This window comes from Lissotriton vulgaris, chromosome 3_1 (genome assembly GCF_964263255.1).
Source record: "Lissotriton vulgaris chromosome 3_1, aLisVul1.2, whole genome shotgun sequence".
In the NCBI taxonomy this organism is placed as follows: Eukaryota; Metazoa; Chordata; class Amphibia; order Caudata; family Salamandridae; genus Lissotriton; species Lissotriton vulgaris.
The window spans coordinates 1,501,928,133-1,501,951,377 of record NC_141689.1 but is presented as its reverse complement, the minus strand read 5'-3'; the positions used below and the strand labels follow the sequence as shown (position 1 = coordinate 1,501,951,377).

Here is a 23,245-nt window from a genome sequence, read left to right as displayed (position 1 = left end):
GCAGCCTCCTAGAGTGTTCTAAAGAACAACTAGAGCGCTAACAGTCCTACTTATTACAAAGGTATGGCACACCTGAAGCCATCTTGATTGGAATAAAGTGGTAACTCTTAAAACATTTAATTTAAAAAGAAACAACATGAGGGGGTATATTTTGCCATAGAAAGTATGATTAGTGCTGCAGAATGAAAAATTAGGGCACATTTTGAGTGACTTCTCAAATCCTTTTCTATTTCATTAAAACATTCTGACATGCAGTCTCCCAAAATGGCCACCAGAGACAAAAGAGCCCAAATGTAACCCAAATATCACCCAGATGTAGCCCAAGTATAGCCCAATGACAGAATGTCCCAGAGTGTTCTAAAGAACAACTAGAGCGCTAACAGTCCTACTTATTACAAAGGTATAGCACACCTGGAGCCATCGTGATGGGAATAAAGTGGTAACTCTTAAAACATTTAATTTAAAAAGGAACAAAATGAGGGGGTATATTATGCAATAGAAGGTATTATTAGTGCTGCAGAAAGAAAAATTAGGGCACATTTTGAGTGACTTTTCAAATCCTCTTCTATTTCATTAAAAAATTCTGACATGCAGTCTCCCAAAATAGCCACCAGAGACAAAAGAGCCCAAATGTAGCCCAAATATCACCCAGATGTAGCCCAAGTATAGCCCAATGACAGAATGTCCCAGAGCGTTCTAAAGAACAACTAGAGCGCTAACAGTCCTACTTATTACAAAGGTATGGCACACCTGAAGCCATCTTGATTGGAATAAAGTGGTAACCCTTAAAACATTTAATTTAAAAAGGAACAAAATGAGGGGGTATATTTTGCCATATGAATTATGATTAGTGCTGCAGAAAGAAAAATTAGGGCACATTTTGAGTGACTTCTCAAGCCCTCTTCAATTTCATTAAAAAATTCTGACATACAGTCTCCCAAGATGGCCACCAGAGACAAAAGAGCCTAAATGTAGCCCAAATATCACCCAGATGTACCCCAAGTATAGCCCAATGACAGAATGTCCCAGAGTGTTCTAAAGAACAACTAGAGCGCTAACAGTCTTACTTATGACAAAAGTATGGCACACCAGAAGCCATCTTGATTGGAATGAAGTGGTAAGTCTGAAAACACTCAATTTAAAAAGGAACAACATGAGGGGGTTAATTTTGCCATAGAAAGTATGATTAGTGCTTCAGAAAGAAAAATAAGGGATCATTTTGAGTGACTTCTCAAATCCTCTTCTATTTCATTAAAAAAAATTGTGACATGCAGACTGAAACATGCACTTTGAATACCAGCAGCAGACGTCCCTGGTGAGCAGTAGCTTTACTACAGTGATCTAATGTGCAACTAGAGTGCTAACATTCAGAATTTATGGCAAATGTGTGACACATCTGAATGCCTTCTTGATGGAACCAAAGTAAACAAGCATTGAAAATGCAATAGATCTCGCCCTCGTTTAAGTTAAAGCCATTCTGTTTGTAATGAGGTGGCTTTTTAGCTTTGCTTTTATTAGTGTTTTTTCAACTTTCATGTAAATAACATGCATCTGTATGCATATAAGTATATGTATGCATGCATTTATGTTTGTATTTATATAGATATGCAGATGATATATGTTTATATATGTATGTATATATATATATATATATTCACTGAAAAAACCATAGGCTATAGACCATATATAGTTAGGAATTAGCATTTACAAAACCTTGAAAATTCACTGAAAAAACCATAGGTTATAGACCATATATAGTTAGGAATTAGCATTTACAAAACCTTGAAAATTCACTGAAAAAACCATAGGTTATAGACCATATATAGTTAGGAATTCGCATTTACAAAACCTTATTTTACTCACACAAAACCATTGAAATTCCATATATAGTTAGTTGCACTAACTATATATCGCGCACCCGCAATCCACTGCTGATGATGTCACATATTACATCATTCATGACATGGTCAGTGACATCACTGATGACATCACTGATGACATCTCTAATGACATCATTGATGACATCACTGATGACAACATCCAGTGACTGTATGTTTCTGTAAAGTTAAAATATGTCTTACATATTGAAGAATGAGTGGATGTATAAGTGTCTGGATGAAGGATTTAGTAGGTGCATGACTGACTGTATGAGTGAGTGATTAAATGTGTCTCACTGAGTGCATGGGTTAGTGACTAAACTGTCTTAATTTGTGCATCATTATGTCTGTTGTTCTGTAAACTGTTGCATGTGTTGAAAAGTAGCTATATGAGTAACTATATGGGTTATTGATTGGTTGCCCAAGTATTTGTATGGGAGACTGAGTGTGTGTGTGGGTGGCTGGGAGGTGTATGACTCTGTTCATAGATGTGTGAGCAGTTGATTCACTAGATGTATGGTTTCAAAAGTGCATGTGGAAACAGCTGTATGGGCGGTTGACTGTGTGCATGAGTGTATTGGTGAGTGAATGGATATCTCAGTGCTACATGTCAAAGTAAGTACATATGTAAAACACAGTACATGTGAGAGTTGACATATATAAATAACTGTGCATAAGAGCCAGTGAATGTGTGAGTGGCTGTATGGATCATTGTGAACTTGTATCAGGGATTGTATAAGAGAGTAAATATGTGTTAGTATATGTTTGAATAAGTAAAGTTTGTATAACTGTATAGTTGAGGAAATGGAGGTGTGATTGATTCTTTGCATGACTGACTAGGTGTGTGAGTAACTCCATGGATGAGTGACAGTCTGTGAGTGTCTGTTTACACTGATTGTATCTAAGGTTATATTAGAGTCTGAAGAGGTTCATCGTATTATCACATGAATGATATCATCAGTGATGTGATCAGTAATGTCAAATGAGATGTCATCAGTGATGTCATCAGTGATGTCATTTGAGATGTCATCAGTGATGTCATTTGAGATGTCATCAGTGATGTCATCAGTGATGTCACTGACCATGTCATGAATGATGTAATATGTGACATCATCAGCAGTGGATTGCGGGTGCGCGATATATAGTTAGTGCAACTAACTATATATGGAATTTCAATGGTTTTGTGTGAGTAAAATAAGGTTTTGTAAATGCGAATTCCTAACTATATATGGTCTATAACCTATGGTTTTTTCAGTGAATATATATATATATATATATATATATATATATATATATATAATATATATATATATATATAATCTGCATATCTATATAAATACAAATACAAATGCATGCATACATATACATATATTCATACATATACATGTTATGTACATGAACGTTTGAAAAACACTAATAAAAGCAAAGCTAAAAAGCCACCTAATTACAAACAGAATTGCTTTAACTTAAACAAGGGTAAGACCTATTGCATTTTCAATGCTTGTTTACTTTGGTTCCATCAAGAAGGCATTCAGATGTGTCACACATTTGTCATACATTCTCAATGTTAGCACTCTAGTTGCTCATTAGATCACTGTAGTAAAGCTACTGCTCACCAGGGAATTCTGCTGCTGGTATTCAAAGTGCATGTTTCAGACTGCATGTCAGAATTTTTTAATGAAATAGAAGAGGATTTGAGAAGTCAAAATGTGCCCTAATTTTTCTTTCTGCAGCACTAATCATAATTTCTATGGCAAAATGAACCCCCTCATTTTGTTCCTTTGCAAATTAAATGTTTTAAGTGTTACCACTTTATTCCAATCAAGATGGCTTCAGGTGTGCCATACTTTTGTCATAAGGAAGACTGTTAGCACTCTAGTTGTTCTTTAGAACACTCTGGGACATTCTGTCATTGGGTTACGCTTGGGCTACCTCTGGGTGATATTTGTGCTACATTTGGGCTATTTTGTCTCTGGTGGCCATCTTCGGAGACTTATTTGTTATGAAGTTTCCTAATTTCCTCATTTACTACAGTCTCCTCAGTAGGAAATACTTTCAGTTTTTTACTTTGATTCCATCAAGAAGGCATTTAGATGTGTCACACATTTGCCATGAATTCAGAATGTTAGCACTTTAGTTGCTTATTAGATTACTGTAGTAAAGTTACTGCTCACCAGGGAAGTCTGCTGCTGGTGTTGAAAGTGCATGTTTCAGTCTGCATGTCAGAATTATTTAATGAAATAGAAGAGGATTTGAGAAGTCACTCAAAATGTGCCCTAATTTTTCTTTCTGCAGCACTAATTATACTTTCTATGGCAAAATGAACCCCCTCATATTGTTCGTTTTTAAATTAAATGTTTTAAGAGTTACCACTTTATTCCAATCAAGATGGCTTCAGGTGTGCCATACGTTTGTCATAAGTAGGACTGTTGCGCTCTAGATGTTCTTTAGAACACTATGGGAAGCTGCAGTAGAACACAAAGGAATCAACTGACAGTGTCTGCCCTTGTTGGATGTACATGTTTTACTGAGAATGTCAGAATTCATTCTCACATAACTGAGAAAGATAATGTGAATTTTCAGAAAATATGCTCTCACTTTAGCTTATAGATCACCTTCCAAACCTCTGTGGGAAAAGCATGAGAAAATAGTTTTTCTCGCAAACGCTATTCATGATATCCCAACAGAAGGCTTTTTCACATGGTAAAATCACCTTAGAACACACCCCAATCCCTAAAATGAGTATGGTACCATCAACAAATGATTTATAATGTAACTAAAGTCTCACAACCTTCTATTAACTGCAATGCTTTTTAATGAGGTGCTATCATGTATATTCACCCCAAGATGGCTGCCAACACTTCTTGGATGAAGTGCTGACAGCCAATCAAATCTCACGATAAGAGGTGTGTTTAGGCTCCGCCCAGATATATATGTATTTTTTTCCTTTAATATCTAAATAACTACTGAACAGATTTACACCATTTAACAAAAAGGCACGACTCTGAACCAAGGTCTATCTTTCTGCCAAATTTGGTGTAATTCCGTCCAGCAGTTCGGGCTGTAGCTGCGAATAAAGGTTCCTATGGAGAATTGCATGGGGAAAACATGTTTTGGCACCCCCTTTTTTCTCAGCCCCTGCTTGACGAATCAACTTGAGACTTCCAGGATAGTAGCAAACCAGAGCGCCCCACCAGTTTTAAAAATTTCGCGAATATTCGTCAACCGGCACCAAAGTTATTCCAAATACGATGTTGTAGATTTCCTCTGGAAAATAGGTCCTAACTATAACTACCTACTGGCGACTTCACTGAAAAAAACAAAGGTTAAAGTAACGTTGTAGTTAAGTGAAATGTTCAGTAACAACATAACGTTTTAAACTCTGAAAACCACTGAAATTCACTGGTTATAGTTGTCTCAAGTAACCTTGCGGCCAACTGCCCACATGCAGCCAACCCCACACTGTGCATGGCCGAAGGTGGTTAGACATAAGGCCTGGCCACCAGCAGGGCCTTGTGCCCAACCATCCTATAGGCAGTCAACCCCATGCTATGAAGGGACTTTGGTCATGCATAGTGGGGGTTAGCCAGGGGGTGAGCCACTTGGTGTGACCTGTGGCCAAGCCTGGCAGCACAAACCCTTGTATGCAGCCAACCCTCTGATACGCACAGCCTTTGGCCATGCACGTGGGGGTAGCCCAGAGGCCAAAGGAAACCATCTCCATGGTGCACACAGCCTTCGGCTGTGCACAGCGCAAGGGGTTGACCACATGGCCTGGCCCTGGGAACTGTATTTTACAGGGCCTGTTTTTTTTTAAAGGGAGGGAGCCGCTAAGCCCCCCTTTCCAAGCCTTATTAGGCCCTAGGGACCCCAACCCCCAAGGTCCTATTTACTTTAAGGGTGGCACATGGCCCTCCTCCCGAGCCTTTTCAGACCATGAGGACCCCATCCCGGTGGGCTGGTTTTTTAAAGGGGGGGTGCCACGTAGTCCCCTCCCTGAGCCTCATAAGGCCCTGGGGACCCATCAGACAGGGTTGTATCTCTTTTAAAGGGGAGGGTGGCTGTGCGCTCCCCCTCCCTGAGCCTATTGTGGCCCTGGGACCCAATCCCTCAGGGCCACGTGGATCCTTCACGAAATTGCGGGAATGTTTTTTTTTTTTAAGGTTTTTACTCCAGCGAGGGTCCCTCTAAGACTCCAGCACCAGGGTTAGGGGTCAGGACATCCCAACTCTGCCCCTTAGGTCTTTTCTCACCTTTATCCGGGACTCAGGATTGAGTCCCCTGTCCTAAAATCACTGCCACCACTTAATGGTTGAGGGGGTGGCGGCCAATAAGATCTCACTTTGAGATCTGTCACCTTCGAAGATCCTTTGTGGCCTGAACGGATTTACACCAAAGCATAAAGGCTCTCTCTGGATCAAGATCTAGCTTTATGTCAAATTTGGCGTAAATCCTTTGAGCGGTTTGGGCTGTAGTGGTGTCTAAAGTTCCTATGGAAATATGAATGGGGAAAATGCATTTTGAGACACCCCTTGTTTTCTCAGTCCCTGGCTGACGGATCACCCCAAAACTTTCCTTGGCAAACAAGTCAAAAATAGCACTTTTTGGGAACATTTCAGGGATATTTTTCAAACTGGCCCAAAGTTATTAGCAACAGAAAAACATGCATTTCCTATGGAACTACGATCCTAGCTATAACTACCCAGTGGCAACTGCCACTGTGTAATGTACATGTATATATCTATACTACTATTATAAAGAGAGAACAGAAAACTTTAGGCAAGGTAAACTCTGGAACCACAGCGCCAATCCACACAGCCAATACATTGTTGTAATCCTCAGGGTGTGTAGATGGACATAGGCTGCATAAAATAAAAAATAAACGTAAATTAAAAAATTAAAGTTTAAAAACAAAGTAGTCCCCTAAAACAAGCGCCGGCCGCCACGTAGCGCTGACCGCCACCTACACCTGCGTGATGACGACAGGCGGGGAGGAGCGGTGACGAGCGGCGAGGAGTGACGTGCGGCGAGGAGTGACGTGCGGCGGGGAGTGGCGCGGCGGCTCAGGTAAGGCGAGGCGGGAGGTGGTCCGGGCAATGTCGGGGCAGGCAGGGGCCCGGGAATGGGGGCTAAGTCCGGAGCGCGGCTGAGGTAAGGCAGAGGCGGGAGGCGGGCGGGAGGCAGGCGGGCGGGCAGCGGTATAGGCAATGTCGGGGCGGGCGGGCAGGAGGGCGGGGGGTCCAGCCGGGACTAAACAAATGCCCAAAATGCAGCCCCCAGCCCCCTTCTGCCCCCGGGCAACGCCGGGGCGGGCTGCTAGTTTGTTTATATACATAGAAATACACATACATATGCATATATACATATCACCTTAATTTGGGATTAAGCTAGTTTTTATTCTAAAGGTATTCTTTACTGTAATAAGAACACTAAAATTGTGGCAGAAATCTCTCTATCACCACCAATCCCTTAGAATTGTTCAGTTCATCAACCTGCATATTGCTGAGACACTCCTAAGACCCATAGGCCCTGGTGATCTTCCTACTCGACACCTTTGTTGTGAGAATGATTTTCTGGATTACTGAACATGTTAGGGACTAAAAAGGTGGTAATCGGCCAGTTTATAACATCATATTAAATTTAAAAAAAACCTAAATGCCTAAGATAGACTGGCCAAGCTGTTTAAGAGCTCTTGCCAGGCAGAAACTCTCAGAAATACAAGTCACTTGCTTGATATGCCAATTTTAATTAAAGGTACTCTGTGATGTTGCTTATGTATTAATTTCCACATTGTTTGAAATTCAGTGTTTCTCTTAGCATAACAAAACTGTGCTTGGTATCTCCTAACGTCTAATCAATGGGCCCCGATTCACAGAACTAACTCCTAAACTTACTACCATTTTGGTATTCACAGAAGGCACTTACTCATTGAGTAATGCCTTCTGTGAATACCAAAATTAGTAAATGGTAGTAAGTTTAGGAGTTTGTTTTAAGTTAGTTCTGTGAATCGGGCCCATTGTACGTAACATAGCTAGAAAGATCTAGTTAGTTTTTATCGCTCCTCCTATGCACGTAGGAGGAAGCATACCTTTTCAGTTATACATATTCACCCCAACAGGTTTCATTGTCGAAGTTATTTCAAAAGCATAGTGATTTTCTACCTTCGGGCAAAGAGTGATCTGAGGTTTTGGGCATTTTCTGTATGCGGGAATATCATTGGAAAGGAATGCTACGCTTTTCTTTTGCCTAATAGAAATAGTTGGAATGTTGCAAGGTCCTTTTTACGTTGCCTTAGATAATTTATGTCACTGCCGTATGAGTTCATCCTAACTGAATATTTTGCAATGGACTCTACTCCGGAGGTCTGGAACATTAATTTAATGTAAATGTCATCACTATATTACGTGCGTGGAATCCCTATCTCTGCTTAAGTTGAACCTTTTCTGGAACCATGGAGAAACATCTTGCTAAATGGCTGTCTGCCACCCCGGGCCATAGAAAGGCCTTTAGCTGCAGACGGGCTTCGTGCCAAGACGGTTCGGGTGGCCATTCTAGATGAGCGCAAGTCGACAGGCCTGATCATGCTGGACTTTTTGCCTATTTTTTTAATGGATTTGCATTACATCTTGATCGACCGTCTGAGAGGAGTTTGCCTTTTTGGGTTTGCCTTTGAGTAGTTTATTTTCTTTTTATGCTGGCACACCAGGGTGATATCGCAATCCCTGTTTCGCTCAGCAGACATCTCAGTAAGAAGAGCTGTGCCAAAAAGGTTGGCGCTCTCGCTCGTATTATTTGAAATCTATGTGCAGCTATTGTGTGAGCTTATCTGCTTATCTTACTCTGACAAGAAAAAAACCAGCTTCAGAACTTTAACCCCTTGCGTGCTGCGTTAAATGGCTGATAAGGTTCTTAAACCGGACAGCAGCTAGACATAAATCATGGTGTGCGTGGGTGATCCCCGAGTTTGGTTGCAAACTTTGGCCAGATTCTTTAGGTGACATTTTCACCTTTGCTGTAAACAGGCCCGGTTCTAGCAGGGGGGCCTTTGGCCCACCCTATCAATGCAGAAGAGGCCACGAGAGGCCACGGAGAAGACACCTGTTGCTTTCTCCCTCTCAACATCAGAATGTCGAAATGTTATTTTCATTGTCTCTAAAATTGGAATTGGGCGAAGTATTTTGGGGTTAGAGGTGGGCGAGTAAACAAATTATCAGGGAGAGCCGAGCTCTGGCTTGTCTCTTAGAGCCCATGCAAAGCAGAGCCCTGAACATTTTTGCTGTGTAAAAAAAAAAAACATCATGTAAAATATGATACAGTCTCCTCAAACTTCAAAAAAGTGTATTTAACACGTGGAAGCTTTGACATTAATATGTCACAATATAGCGCTGCACCAAGAAGTACTTATTAAAAGTGATGTTTTTTAAACATGAGCTTAGACTCATTCCTGCCCCTTTCCTCACACTTGTGACAGTACCATGAGTGAACTAACAGGCATTACAGTTGGTGCCTGGACCCTGTATGTAGCCCAGATTTATAAAGAGCAACATTAGTCTATTAAATGAAACACAATAGGTTTTTATATAGTTGGTTTTCTGATTCATATATTTGAATGTGCTTTCATTCGCAAATATGAAGAAAAACAAGTTTAAGTAAAATAAAAAATGTGCCCAAGCTTACACAATTTAAGTGGGTATGCTGCAGTTTATCCAGGTTTTATGCTTTCAATTTGTACAAATCAGCCACTAAATGGCTATCTGTCTCTCCTTTTTATATTAATGCTTTGTTTTTACCTCACAGGTTTTCTACTGTTTTTATGTAGTGTGAACTCTATCTGGAGATATTTAAGCGCTTCACATGAACACCAGTTATATTATACAAGGTCACATTAATTTCTTTTAGTCACTGGAGACTTGCCCAGAATCACAGGATGTTGATCCAACGCCGAGACTCAAACCGAACTTGTTCACTTCCAAAGTTGGAAGCTCTCGCTGTAACGCCACATACTGGGTAGATTGAGGGTGGCACTCAGAAGGTACATAATAGCTCAGCTCATTATGGGCTCGAATTTCCAACAGGACCTCAATCTGAGGCAGGCTTAAAGGCTCAACCCCAAGCCCGGGTGAAGCTTTCAGGCCAGCTTTCCTAATGGGAAATGTCAAGCCTTAGCTATGGTTAAAGGGACCTCCTTAACCTTGAACTACTATTACAATCTGCTTGGAATCCTGGTGCTGATGCTTAAGCCTAGCCTGCTGAAAATTATAAGAGTTGGGCTGTTGAGTATAGACATCAGCTCTTACTCTTAAATAACTCTCTAGATGCTCTGTTTGCCTGTTTGGAAGAAGATATGATGTAAATCTTGGGGTTGGAGGCTATCTTAAAGAACTGACAAAAATTGGCCACACATTGGCCCACCCAAACAAACCCTTGGCTCATCCAGATGAAAATTCCTGGAACCGGGCCTGGCTGTAAAGCATTAATTCTAGGGGTGTCGTTTGACAAAAAACTGAACTTTAAGCACATTTTATTGGGTGTCGTAACTTCCTGGCACAGCCTTTGGTGGTATGTCGACGTTCGGAAAGTATCAACATTTAGGGATATAATTTATATTATACCTAGTTTCTGAATATTTTAAATGTGGATCAATTGTCTTCAAGCATCACAGGTAATCGCTCTCCACACGAAATGAGTCATTAAAGTCTCAAAATGCATTCAGGTGTCTGGTCATGTGAGCCCATAGTGTTTCTTTCATGAGTCCCGTATTTTATTGAATTTCTTAAGCCAACCCCTTCTCTCATAGATATACTTACCTGTGGCCATAATGGATTACCACTCACCAAAAGGACTCCACAGTTTAGCAATTTTCCAAAGTCTCATCATGAGTCCTAACTCAAAGAACATTTTATTTTATTTAAGTGGAAGTGTATCATTCCAAATGCCCAGTAGCTTGAGTTTCGCACAACTCTCTATGGAAACTGTGGACCTCTTTCCAAAAGACACATCCAGATTGAGCAAATAACACCCCCAACCTGCTCACAAGGCCTATCACTCAGGTCAGTGTTGGTTCTACCAAACCTCAATTGCAGGTTTTAATGCAGTATAGTTTGTATAGTATCTTGAGATGAACCAATCTAAACTCTGCCCTAGTCTACCTCTGTCGGTGATTGGAATGTGTCTTCCCATTCAATATCCTATTTTTCTTTCATTTCAGCTTCCCAATTCGCTCTGAGTTTGCTTAATATGTCAGGTGTGTTTTTACCAGTGTGAACTACAAGAGGGCAGGTTTTTGGGGAAATACATTTGCTAGTAATCGACTCTCGATCGGGTAGCCATCTTGAATTGATGCATCACAGGCTACATGTGCATTTAGGGCATGCGTAAGCCAAAAATTTGGAAACACTAGATCCTAACCCATTTTTCCTACAGACGTCCCCTAAAGTGCTTATTCCTATTACATCCCACTTAGTAAAGCCCTTCATACACAATACTACTTTAAGGGGTTTCATCTTATCTGTGTTCCTTTTCATCTAAGGTTTGTATTTCCAGCCTCCCATACCTTTCCAAACAGATAATGTCTGATTACGCAGGTACTGTGACCATCCCTTTCCATACATGCCAGTGGGTAGCACGTAGTCCTCATAACAGCCAGAGGTGCCGACTTTGGATCCAAGTTCGAGCCTCAACATCGGCTCAACGTCCTGTGATTCTGGGCAAATCATTTAATATCCCCATCCCTATGGGCAGTGCTTGGATACCCTCATGGGTGATAAGCAGTGCTATACAAATCCAAGTATTTATAGTATCCTATCTACTCTAAGGGACTGTTCTCCCAAAGCTCAAAAGAGTTGGCCATTTACCACCATCAATTTTGATGCTCAATAATACTTACAGATGTCTGGTAGGGCTATGCCACTATCATAATCCCTCAGCTGAGTGTGCATCAGGAAACACTAAAGGGTACACCACCCCACACCAGTGTACTTATTTCTACTTCAAGATTTTTCAAAACTTTAGGGTACATTTTTAAGTAAATATATGCTTTTACAGAGCAGCTTTTGACAGTGTTTCACATCTTTTCTACATTTGCTGATCACGTGGTAAAGTGTAAGACTGAAAAGTACCCATTTATCTCTTGTGATAGGAATACCCAGGTATTTAAAGTTATAATCCATCCTCTACTCTAAAGTACCATCAGAACTGTGGGTTTGGGCACCAACCATTCAAGGGCAGTAACACTGATTTACTCTAATTTCTGGTTAAGCAATGGAAAGTAGGATATCATCTCCATACAGGCAGATCCTGCCATTCCATGTAATCTCCTAGTCGAGGCATCTGACTGAGACTTATTTTATAACCCAGCATGTCAGAAGCTCCAGAGCAAGGGAGATAAAAGAGTAGAGGGCACCCATATCTTTTTACTCGGTTCAATGTAAAGGGCTCTGATAGCACACCATTTAGTTACTCCACAGCTACCTGGCTTACATACAGCATTGTGATCCAAGATTAAAAGGATCGGCCAAATCCCATTTTGTGTGGATTGCAATCAAATATGCCCATTTAGTAGAGGCTTGGGCTGTGTCCAATGAAGGACCTCCTCAGGTTCCCTCATTGTTTTCATGTAATCCTTGCAACTATATGGTTGTCTGAGGCTCAACCTCATACTCCATGTTGGTAGAAAACCCCTGATTGGTTGGGGGGTCTATCAACATCAGTTGCCAGAAGAACACATGCCTTTACCATGCATGCCATCACTCTGCAGACCATTACAATGATTGCATCTTTACTGCACATTCCTTTACCACGCATATGTTAAAACGATAGGCCTTAGGGAAAGAGTTAGACTTTGGGGCAATATAATTTAATAATCCAACTCCAGTTTGCACAACAGTAGGTAAAGCAGTAGCCTTTAAATTCCAATGCCACTTTTCCTAGGGCATGTCGTTGTAACGACATTCGTGCTATAGGAATGCATGGTTCTTTGTAACAGCTGCGTTCATAACTTCAGCATGTGGTTCGGCCGCCGTGGTAAAGGCTGCTTCCTATCATTAGTGCCATAAATTTACTTGAGTATTTCACCAGCATCTTGGCAAGAATCTGCATCTCTCCATTTATAAGTGCAATGGGTCTATAAGAGAAATATTGATCCTTGACGTCCTGATTCTATTAATCACCATAACTGTGGCCATCCTTAAAACATAGGACAAGTGACCATCTTTTTTGGCTCGCTCGAACATAATATATGATTAGTCAGTGTTATGGACAATCAATCTATAGAAATTTAGTTAGCAATCCATTGGAGCAAGGCGCCATCAAAGATTGCATCTGCACAACAAGATCTGATATCTTGAGCCTATTTCTTCATACCTCCTATACTTCCAGTCTCTATATCTCTCTCTTGCAGGTTATTTTTCATTCCCTCTTTCTTCCTTTGTCACTATTCTCCTATTCTTCTTTTTCTCCTCCTTTCTCTCTTTTTCTGAACTTCTTTGTCTTACTCTGGCTCTGAATTTAATTATGACAAATGAGTCCTGGTCCCCAAAAATGAGTGCTGGTGAACATCACCTACACAAAATACTACTGCCTTATGTACAGAACATTCCAATTTACTGGCCCAAGCACCTGGTAAAGAATATCAGTCCCAGTTGGCCAGTATTTAAATGAATTAAAAGTTGAGCAAATTGTGGTTTACTCTTAAATCCTTAAAATATTTAGTTCTCAACTAATTTTGTTGAAAGAAAACGCAAGTGTCCATACATAATATATACTATAAACTTGTAATACCATATTCTAAGCTTGTTATGTAGATATAAAGGAATTGGACGTCCAAGCAAAGAAGAAAAACAAAGAAATAAACAATATACAATAAATGAACCATATATGCGATATGAAAAATATGACAGAAACATATGAAAATATATGGAGATCAGGGTGGTTTGGGAACCTCTTGTTGAGATGGTATTGGCAGAGAACATCGTTTGGCACTATTGTCAATGAACGTTGTAACAGGGGACCATAAGTCAACCCGGTTTTTAGCCATTTGAGGTAGATAAACAAAGGATGTATCCAATCTATGATTAAGGCAAACAGTGTACCACCAAGCTCTGTATGAAATCTTCAAAAAGTCTTTCCAGTTAGCAGTAATTTGTTGAAAGACAAGCGTTAATAATAAATATATAATATTTACATTGAGGGAATCCCCATCCCAGATAGAGGAGAGACTGTCCAAAAATATATGAATAACAGAAAAAGGGAATGAAGTACCATAAATCGAGTTAACTTGTAACCATACTTGCTTCCAAAAAGTGTGCACCTGTGGACAAATGAATAACATGTGAAACAGGTCCGCATTAGGGGAAGAGCAAGTCCAACATGTGTCCGGAGTGATTAAAAAACGCTTGCATAAAATGGCAGGTGTAAATAAAAGCTTATTATAAACAAAAAATAATGTTTGTGTGTTATTTGCTGCCCTAGAAGTCTTTCGTATTTTGGACCATATGCCTTTCCAAAGTAGGAGTGGCCAGCAAACCTCAAAGTCTTTTTCCCAGGCAGATTCAATTTTTGTCTTCTGTCTATCAATATAGTTAATCAGAAAAAATGGACACTTGTTACACCTTCTAACCTTCGGTTCAAAGGATGAAGAGTACCCTCAAAGACTCAATGCTGTCATAGGTGCGGTATATGTGGTTCATCCGCCCCGCATTGAAGTTCCGGCAGTTATCATTGGGTTATCTTCTGTGTGTAAACTGCCAGCCTCACCCGAGGTACCTCTGGGTTATTTGGTGCAGTGTCCAGAGATATGAGGGTTTCCCCAATATACACAGTGCAAAGAAAGAGTGACAAAAAAGGTGAAGTGCAAAACAAATTTTTGTTTTTTAAAAAATGGAAGTTACCACAAGGATTTAATGAGGGGTATGTTTCCACCTTACGTTAAAAATTAGAGTATACTTGTGCAGACCGGGTTACTGGGTCTGTAGGTATTTATTAAGAAAACGTCGACATGTTTCAGCTCCTTGGGCCCTAGGGGTCTGTGGAGCTTTCGTCAGGACTAATACACATACAAAAAACAAAAAACATGCAGGGTATACTCACACAATTTGTGCGGTATCTGTTTATCAATTTTGTATTATCTGTAAAGAAATTACATGATATTTATATAAATACATGTCAATAGTCACAAAAACATTCTCTTCGCATTTGGGGTAATGTAGATACACAATGTTTTATAGTAAAAACAAAGTTTTTTGTAGCGCTTTGCATTATAAAGGCAGAGTAGTTTGTAGCGCTTTGCATTATAAGGCAGAGTAGTGAGGTAGGAGGGTTCAGTTTTAGCTGATAGCAAGGAGATAGGAGGCCTCTTTATGAAACATAAGGAAAAGTATTGGTCATACGTTTAGGATGACAAATGTATAATATGGAACAGATTGTTATGCGCTTAGGAAATATATGTTGCGCATTGGTAAGCAAGAGGGGAGGCAATGAGCAGGATTTTAATGCCAAGTTGTATTTAAGCAAAACGCTCACTGTTTATGGGCGGTAGCAAAACATTATTACATTTATCATGTTCAGCACGCAACAAAAACTGAATGTTACTTATTTTACGCGCGTTTAGAAACAGCATTTGGAAATTTGGACATGTCGACGTTTTCTTAATAAATACCTACAGATAAATAAATAAATAAATAAATACCTACAGACCCAGTAACCCGGTCTGCACAAGTATACTCTAATTTTTAACGTACAGTGGAAACATACCCCTCAATAAATCCTTGGGGTAACTTCCATTTTTTAAAAAACAAAAATTTTTTTTGCACTTCACCTTTTTTGTCACTCTTTCTTTGCACTGTGTATATTGGGGAAACCCTCATATCTCTGGACACTGCACCAAATAACCCAGAGGTGCCTCAGGTGAGGCTGGCAGTTTACACACAGAAGATAACCCAATGATAACTGCCGGAACTTCAATGCGGGCCGGATGAACCACATATACCGCACCTATGACAGCATTGAGTCTTTGAGGGTACTCTTCATCCTTTGAACCGAAGGTTAGAAGGTGTAACAAGTGTCCATTTTTTCTGATTAACTATATCCAATCCTTGGGAAAGAAACGGACACTTTTCTTCCTCATCCCCCTACTTTTGATAAATTCTGTCTATCAATGTCAATACCTTGTAGGTGTTTGTAAATTGTAGAGGCTTTGGGATTGGTTAATAGCAAGGCGTATAGTCGTGAAGAAGGTCCTAATCCAATGGAAAAGGGCGGTGTGTCAGGGAGATGAGAATTGACTTCCAATGCAGCTTGCTTAAGTGTATAGTATTTATGACTAAAGGAGTTTGGTAAGTTGAATGTCTGCATGAGCGCGTCAAAGGGCAGAAATTCTGAATTTAAGAACAATTGACGGATCCATATCAAACCCTTGTCCCTCCAAGTCCTCCTATAAAGGGGTCTATTACGAATCGTTAAATCTTTATTGTGCCAAATCGTGGAATTTAGAAAGGAATCCTTTGATACAAGAGCAGAACAAGGAGGTAGGTCGAGTAATCTGGAAGTATGCTTCAAAATAGGAGTAGAAATTGATTGCGGCTTACGTGAAAAAGAAAGATATTCATTGAATGAATAAGGAGACCTAAACAGGCGCTCAATAGAAGTCCATAAAGGGCAGTCATCTACAGAATCAAGCAGCCACATAGATGCCTGACGCAATAAGAAAACTTTATGATAAGCCTGAAAGTCTGGAAAGTTAACTCCACCCTCTGTTTTAGGACGAATTAGTTTCAATAAAGACAGTCGAGATTTCTTGTTATTCCATAAGAAAGAGGTTAAGATGGAATTGATTTTTTTAAATTAATTTGGAAGTAATGGGAATTGGGATATTTGAAATAGTGTACAAGACTATAGGTGACAACATCATCTTTATAGTGTCCAGGCGGCCCCACCATGACAAATAAAGGGGATGCCACTTAGAAGTTAAGTCTTTTGAAGGCATTTATTTATACATAATATTGTTTCAGAAATTGAAAAAGTAAAGTATGAACCTAGGTATTTGATATGATTTGGGCTCCATTTAAATTGAGAAGCTTGAAATTGTGAACTGAAAGTATGCTTCGTTAGCTGTAGCATTTCACACTTATCATTATTCTACCTATATCCGGATTTGCACGAAAAGGAATTTACCTCGTTAAAAAGGCTGGAATTGATTCTTCTGGTCTAGACATAAAAAGAAGAATATCATCGGCATAGGCCGCAAGTTTGATATGAACTTAGTTGTATGAAATCCGTATATCTTTGGGTTTTGACGCTATTTGGATAAAAATGGTTTTAAGGATAAATTAAAAAGGAAGATAGAAGGAGAAAGAGGACACCCCTGATGCACCCCTCTGCCTAAGTCGAAAAATGATTAAATCGATCCATCAGCACAAATTGCTGGGCAGGGATTGGAGTACAGAAGAGACACTAAATTAATAAAATTGGGACCAAAACCAAACCATTTAAGGGTATAAAATAAATATTTCCATTCAACTCTATCAAAAGCCTTTTCGGCATCCAACGCGATTGCCGCCAGAGGATGGTCAAGGTGAGAAGATTTGGATAAAATATCAAAAAAGAGTTGTGTGTTATCTGTAATGACTCGTCCTTTGACAAAGCCAGATTGAGAATCTGAAGAGCTTTTAAAAGTTCATGCTGGGATAGGTTTGATTCTAAGGGGAGAGATCTAAAGGGGTATGTTGAGGCTTTTGGATGTTGGAGAAGAATTGTGATGGTAAATGGTCTGTAGGCTGGTTTTCTGATGAGTATAAAGATTTTTAAAAAAGAGAGAATTCATGTAAAATTTCAGTATCTTTTAATTTTAAGACTTAGTGCTCCTCAAAAATAGATTTAATGTTTAGTTTGTTTTGGAGTATCTTTAAGTAATTGGCTAGATTTGTTCCTGCCTTATTTTTACCACCGTAAAATTTTGCGCTACATTTTAGTAAAAAGAGTGAAGCGTCTTCCGTTGATTTTTTGTTAAACTCCAACTTAGCTTTGATGAGGGATTTTAGACATGCGTCTGAGTTTGATGTAGAATATGAGTGTTATAGTGCTTTAATCTCTTGAAGAAGATCTGTAGTTATCTTACGCTCAACTTTTCGTTTCTTTGCAACGTAATCTAAAATGAAGCCTCTTGCTGATGGTTTCAAGGCATCCCAAATGATTGCTGGAGATAAGGAATCCGTATTGTTCCTCTCAAAGTTTTCTGTGGAGAATGAAGTAAAGATTTTAGTAAAATTGGGATCTAAAAGGACTGCATTATTAAAATGCCATCTTCTAGGAGTGTTGTTTTTAGGGAGTATATCAAAACCAATGGAGACCGGTGCATGATCTGATAGAAGAATAGGGCCAAATTCAGCATGTGTAAGGGATTGTGTAATGTTATGAGATACAAAAACATAATCTATTCTCGATTGGGTGTGATGAGTTGAGGAACAGAAGGAATATTCCCTACTGGCAGGGTTGCAAAGGGGCCAAGCGTCAAGCAGCTTGTGTTGATGTATAGTATGAGTAAAAGACTTATGTGATTTGTTGGGTACAAATGACACTTTTGAATATCTATCTAAGAAGGGGTCAAACACCTGGTTACAGTCTCCGGCCAGAATAAAATTATCTTCCATATGTTGAGAAGTATACTGAGCCAAAGTAGACCAAAAGGAAGCATCTCCACCTGTAGGTGTGTAAACTTTTAGAAGAGAAACCACAACACCCTTCAATGAAAGTTTAACAATAAGCAATTTCCCATCTTCATCTGATTCCTGCAAAACTAAGGTAACTGGCAAGGATTTGCGACATAGTATTGCCAAAACCATTTTGTTTGCCATCACCTGGAGAGAAATAAACCTCACCCACCCAACCTCTTTTCAGTTTGAGAGATTCAGTATCTGTTAGGTGGGTTTCCTGAAGAAAAACAATATCAGCATTCAATTTAGCCAAGTGAGACGAACTCTTTGTCACTTAATAGGGGAATTTAGACCTCTAATGTTCCATGAGACTAACTTAAGTGGCATGAGAAATGAAAGTGGAATGTCAGAAACAGAAATATATACCAATCCAATACAATGAGAAGAAAAAAAACAACAAAAGAATAATAAAAGTTAACATTGCAAAATGTTGGTATAATGTAAAAAAATTGTATAACATTAGGATATAGAGAAGAAAGAAGAGAAATTGAGACAAACTTAGGGTACTGAAAAATATAAAGAGTAAATAAGCAAAGCCAGGAAAGGATAGAATAAGTGTAAAGAAAGAAATGAAGTATAGGAATAATGGAAATTGAAGACATAAAAAGGCGTAAAGTTTAGATGTCCGAAATCCGGGAAAAAGGAGGAGAGTAGCAACAAGAGAGGAAGTGAGTTTAAAAAGAAAATGAGAAAAGGGCATGGGATTAGATAAAATAAGTATCACAACGACAAACAAGAATATGCAAAAAAGAAGAAAGTGCGAGGCAAAAGTGTAATGGACACTGTGTTTGGAAGACATGAAAAAAGATAAGAAGGAACAAAAGACAAAAATGAGAGCAAATGACATACCTACAAGAAGGGAACACAAAAGTGGGGGTAGGTGGAACCCCTTGGAACAGACGAAACGTTCAGTGAGTGCTGGGACAGACCAGGGGGAAACACGTCAGGACTTGAACATGACTGTGGAGGTAAGAAGAAATAGAGTTAATGAGGTAACACATATGTGCTAAGAAATGAACAATAAAAATGAGCAACATCTAAAATTATTAACGTGAAAGCAGAAAGAACATTAATCTATGAATACAATGAGAATATATATCAACCAGGAAGCTACAAAGTAAGAGCAAACAAAATGGTGACTAATTAAAGGGATTAAGAGAGTCAAGTAACAGATGAAGAAGATGGTCTTGAGGTGTCCATGAAAACTGGTGTATGAGCATTGATGAAGCTCCGCAGTCGCGCTGGATCCTCATATGACATTGTTTTATTGTTGTGAGTAACTTTAAACAAGCATGGATGAAAAAGGCCATATCTGGCACCCATGGCACGAAGATCTGATCGCATATCAAGGAAAGCTTTACGGCAGGATGCTGTGGCATTGAAGTAATCTTGTGCAAAGAATAGAGTGGTACCAGACCATGTAATTTTTTGAAGGGCCCTAGCTGCCTTCAGGACTTTTAATAGGTCAGTGTATTCTAGAAAATACAAGATGACACCTCTTGGCCTCTGTTGAAATGCAGTGTTAGGAGCAATCCGACCTAACCTATGAGCTCCTTTTATGTTCAATGTAGTATCATCAGGCAAATGCAGGATCTTGGGAAGAAAGGATTTGAAGAAGTCAATAGGATTTGCACCTTCAGCTCCCTCTGCTAAACCATATATGCGTAAGTATTTCTCCTACTACGATTTTCAAGATCCTCAATTTGTTTTTGTAACGTTGAAATTTGAGAATGCAGGAGAGGTAAATTTTTAGCAACAACATCCAATGAAGAAACAGTTTGTTCCACAGTTGTAACTCTAGCATCCAGCTGTAACCAAGTGTCTGAGAAAGCTTGTAGTTTGGTATTAGTTTCCTCAACAAATGGCCTGAGGGCCCTGATATCCTGTAACAATAATTCCATGGAAACTAGAGAGGTCTGTTTGGGCGGGGAAGGAGGGTCTTTCTTGAGGGGTTTCACGTTTGACTTTCCTGATAATGGTTGTACAGGATCCATATCTGATTTGCTTTGGTCCATTTCAATGACTCCTGAGTGTTATAGCTTAGATAGCTCAGAGAAAACTCTTGAATTTTTAATAAAAACACGTTTAGGAGTCAAATTAGTAGATAGGTTACCCTTTGTTCTGCTCATCGATTTGTAATAAAGAAATTAGGAGGCACATATACAACTTAAGAGGAAAGGATTAAGCAGAGTGTATGACTAAACTGACAATTACAATAATGTTGAAAATTCACAAACTATTCTAAGAACAGTTAATGACTAAAATGGAACAGAATTGTCTTCTACACCTCCTAATAGTGAGTCATGAATGGTGCACCTGTTCCTGCATAGGTGGAATCACAGTTGTAGAATATTACCCAGAAGAAAAATTCAAAGATGTACCACAAAAGATACTTACAATAGGGCATAAGTAAAACCAAAGACTCATTGATATGCACTACAAAGATTATGCACATCACCACAACAATAAGAGATGAAGGTGAAACAGAGTCAGCTAGTGTTCCAAAACAGTAACTGAGAGACGGGGAGCAGGTTATTGATAAAACTGTCACATCCTTAACTCCTGCAATGCTGACATCACGATAATCAACTTGTTGCACTTTGAACAGCTGAGTCAGAGCACCGTCTTGCAAGAAAAAGGGAGTTTCTGTGTAGCGCAGGAATGATGAAAAAAGCATTAATTAATGCTTAGCTACCATGATGCAGGCGCTGGTAAAGGCTAATTGGCAAAGAATACCCAAAGAGCAACATCCTCTGAGCAGCAGCTACAAGCCATAGACCTCAGGGGATTCAATGAAGTTTACAAAATGGCGACCAGGTAAGCAGCTCTACAAGAACAACAACAAATTAGGGCAAATAAGGTCATCTCGCTTCCAGAGACAACAGCTAGAACACTGGAGCACTTTGAAGGCACAATGAAGTTATTGTTTAAAAGGCATAACTGGGGTTTCTCTGAGGAGAGTAGAGAGCGCTCCTCCCGCGCTGCAACAAACAAAATGGCGGCGATTCATGCGCGACCTCCGAGATGCGTGCGTTATTTAAAATAATGACGAAAATGTACCGGTATGCGCTCCAGAAGGGGAAACATCCTTACCAGCGAGTGTTCATCTTCCAGGAACCTCCGAGATATGCCTGCTGCTCAGTCCCTGAACGCGTTAACGCCTCGCTGGTCGGGGAGCCTCACATCAGCGCGTCCGTGCTCCCCGGGCGCCAAGCCATGCCCCCAACTCATTAAACTATACACTACCCCACTCCTTTCTCCCTTTCCTTGAGACCATTTCCGGTAAATCTGAGCCATGTTAATATTTTCTGTCTTCCGGCGCATTTAAGATATATACGTTTTATTCTATATAGGTGGGTGCTTGCCAACCTTTTCTGAGCTTAATGATTGAGTACATTTCCCATAGAGCCTCTTTTAGAGGGAGCTAAAAATCCTCCAATTTCTAAATAGGGAGCACAGTCCACCATCTGAATTTCCGCCACTGTATTACTGTGAGAGGGATTTGAGTCAGAGGATTCTACTCCCTAATTAATGTTACCGCAAGCAATCGTAGAAATCTTTGTTCCCACCAAACTCTAAATGAGGTCCTCATTCTGGGGTCAAATCGTTGTGGGTTTTGGTTCTCATTGTGTCTTCTTTGCTGTTTGTAGAATTGCAGGTAAATAATTTGAGGGCTGCTATGGTTTGATGTTACTGGTACAGAACTGTAATTTTTTCTAAACCAGAAAAGGTAATGCAAAGTAATTGTTGCTGCAGATTCTTACCTTAGTCTTGTGTCTCTGTGTTCCAGGATTATGTGAAAGGAGGGCAGACTCTGCAGAACAAAGAAGAACGATTCAAGGAGACCCATTCTTCCAATCCTGGACCTGGAACCTATGACGTGGACTTGGATACAATTAATAGGTGCCAGAGCGTATGTGGCTTGAGACAACGCAGTCAGTTGGTAGGTGAAAGCAAGTGCCCATGGATTATTCTGCCATTTTCTTCATACTCACTGAGCAAACAAAAGAGTTAGGAAAACAGGCAGCTAACATTAGTATGTTACCAGAGTCTTATTTGTATTAGAGCATTTTTGTTTTTATATCTCGAGGAGGGGAGGAAAATGTATTATAAGGCCACAATTCTTAGCGTTAGTCGGTGAATGCCCAACCTAGGCTTAGGAGAGCTGGACACATCCACAAAAAATACATCCAGATCCAATGAATTTAAATGAAATTCAATTACAGAGTCATTGGTTATCCGGAAAATCTCACATGGATCTGGTCTGCATTGGCATACATTGTCTAAGTACGTGGTAAGAGCTTCTATATGTCAGGAGCCACACTGCCACAAAGCAATAGACAACATTTAGTTTATTTTCTTTGTACACATCTGTAACCTCTAAAAGTTCTGGAAATCTTTATTTGTGCAGGAGGTAGAGACCCAGTTGGGCCAGTAATAGGACAGGTTATGTTTATCCTGTTAATATCCCAACTCTGGGGCAGATTTACAAGCCCCGTGCGCCACCAGTACCTCACTTTTTGTGACGTACTGGTGGAGCACTTTTCTGCTCTATATTTACAAGGACAGGAAATGCCACCCTGTATGACTTTTCCTGTCCTTGTAAATATGGCCCCTTTATACGCAGCACTTTGCGGGGAAGGGGCTTTCCATGGTTGTTGC

At 39.8% G+C, this 23,245-nt stretch overlaps 1 protein-coding gene across 1 annotated transcript in view; it reads left to right on the top strand.

Annotated features, from left to right (window-relative positions):
* Positions 1-23,245, top strand: part of STPG2 (sperm tail PG-rich repeat containing 2) — a 2,754,965-nt gene that overhangs the window by 258,988 nt on the left and 2,472,732 nt on the right. Inside the window, exon 3 of the mRNA XM_086961953.1 lies at positions 22,374-22,526. Within this exon, the coding sequence (XP_086818079.1) occupies positions 22,374-22,526 (153 nt within the window). The remainder of the gene's footprint in view (positions 1-22,373; positions 22,527-23,245) is intronic.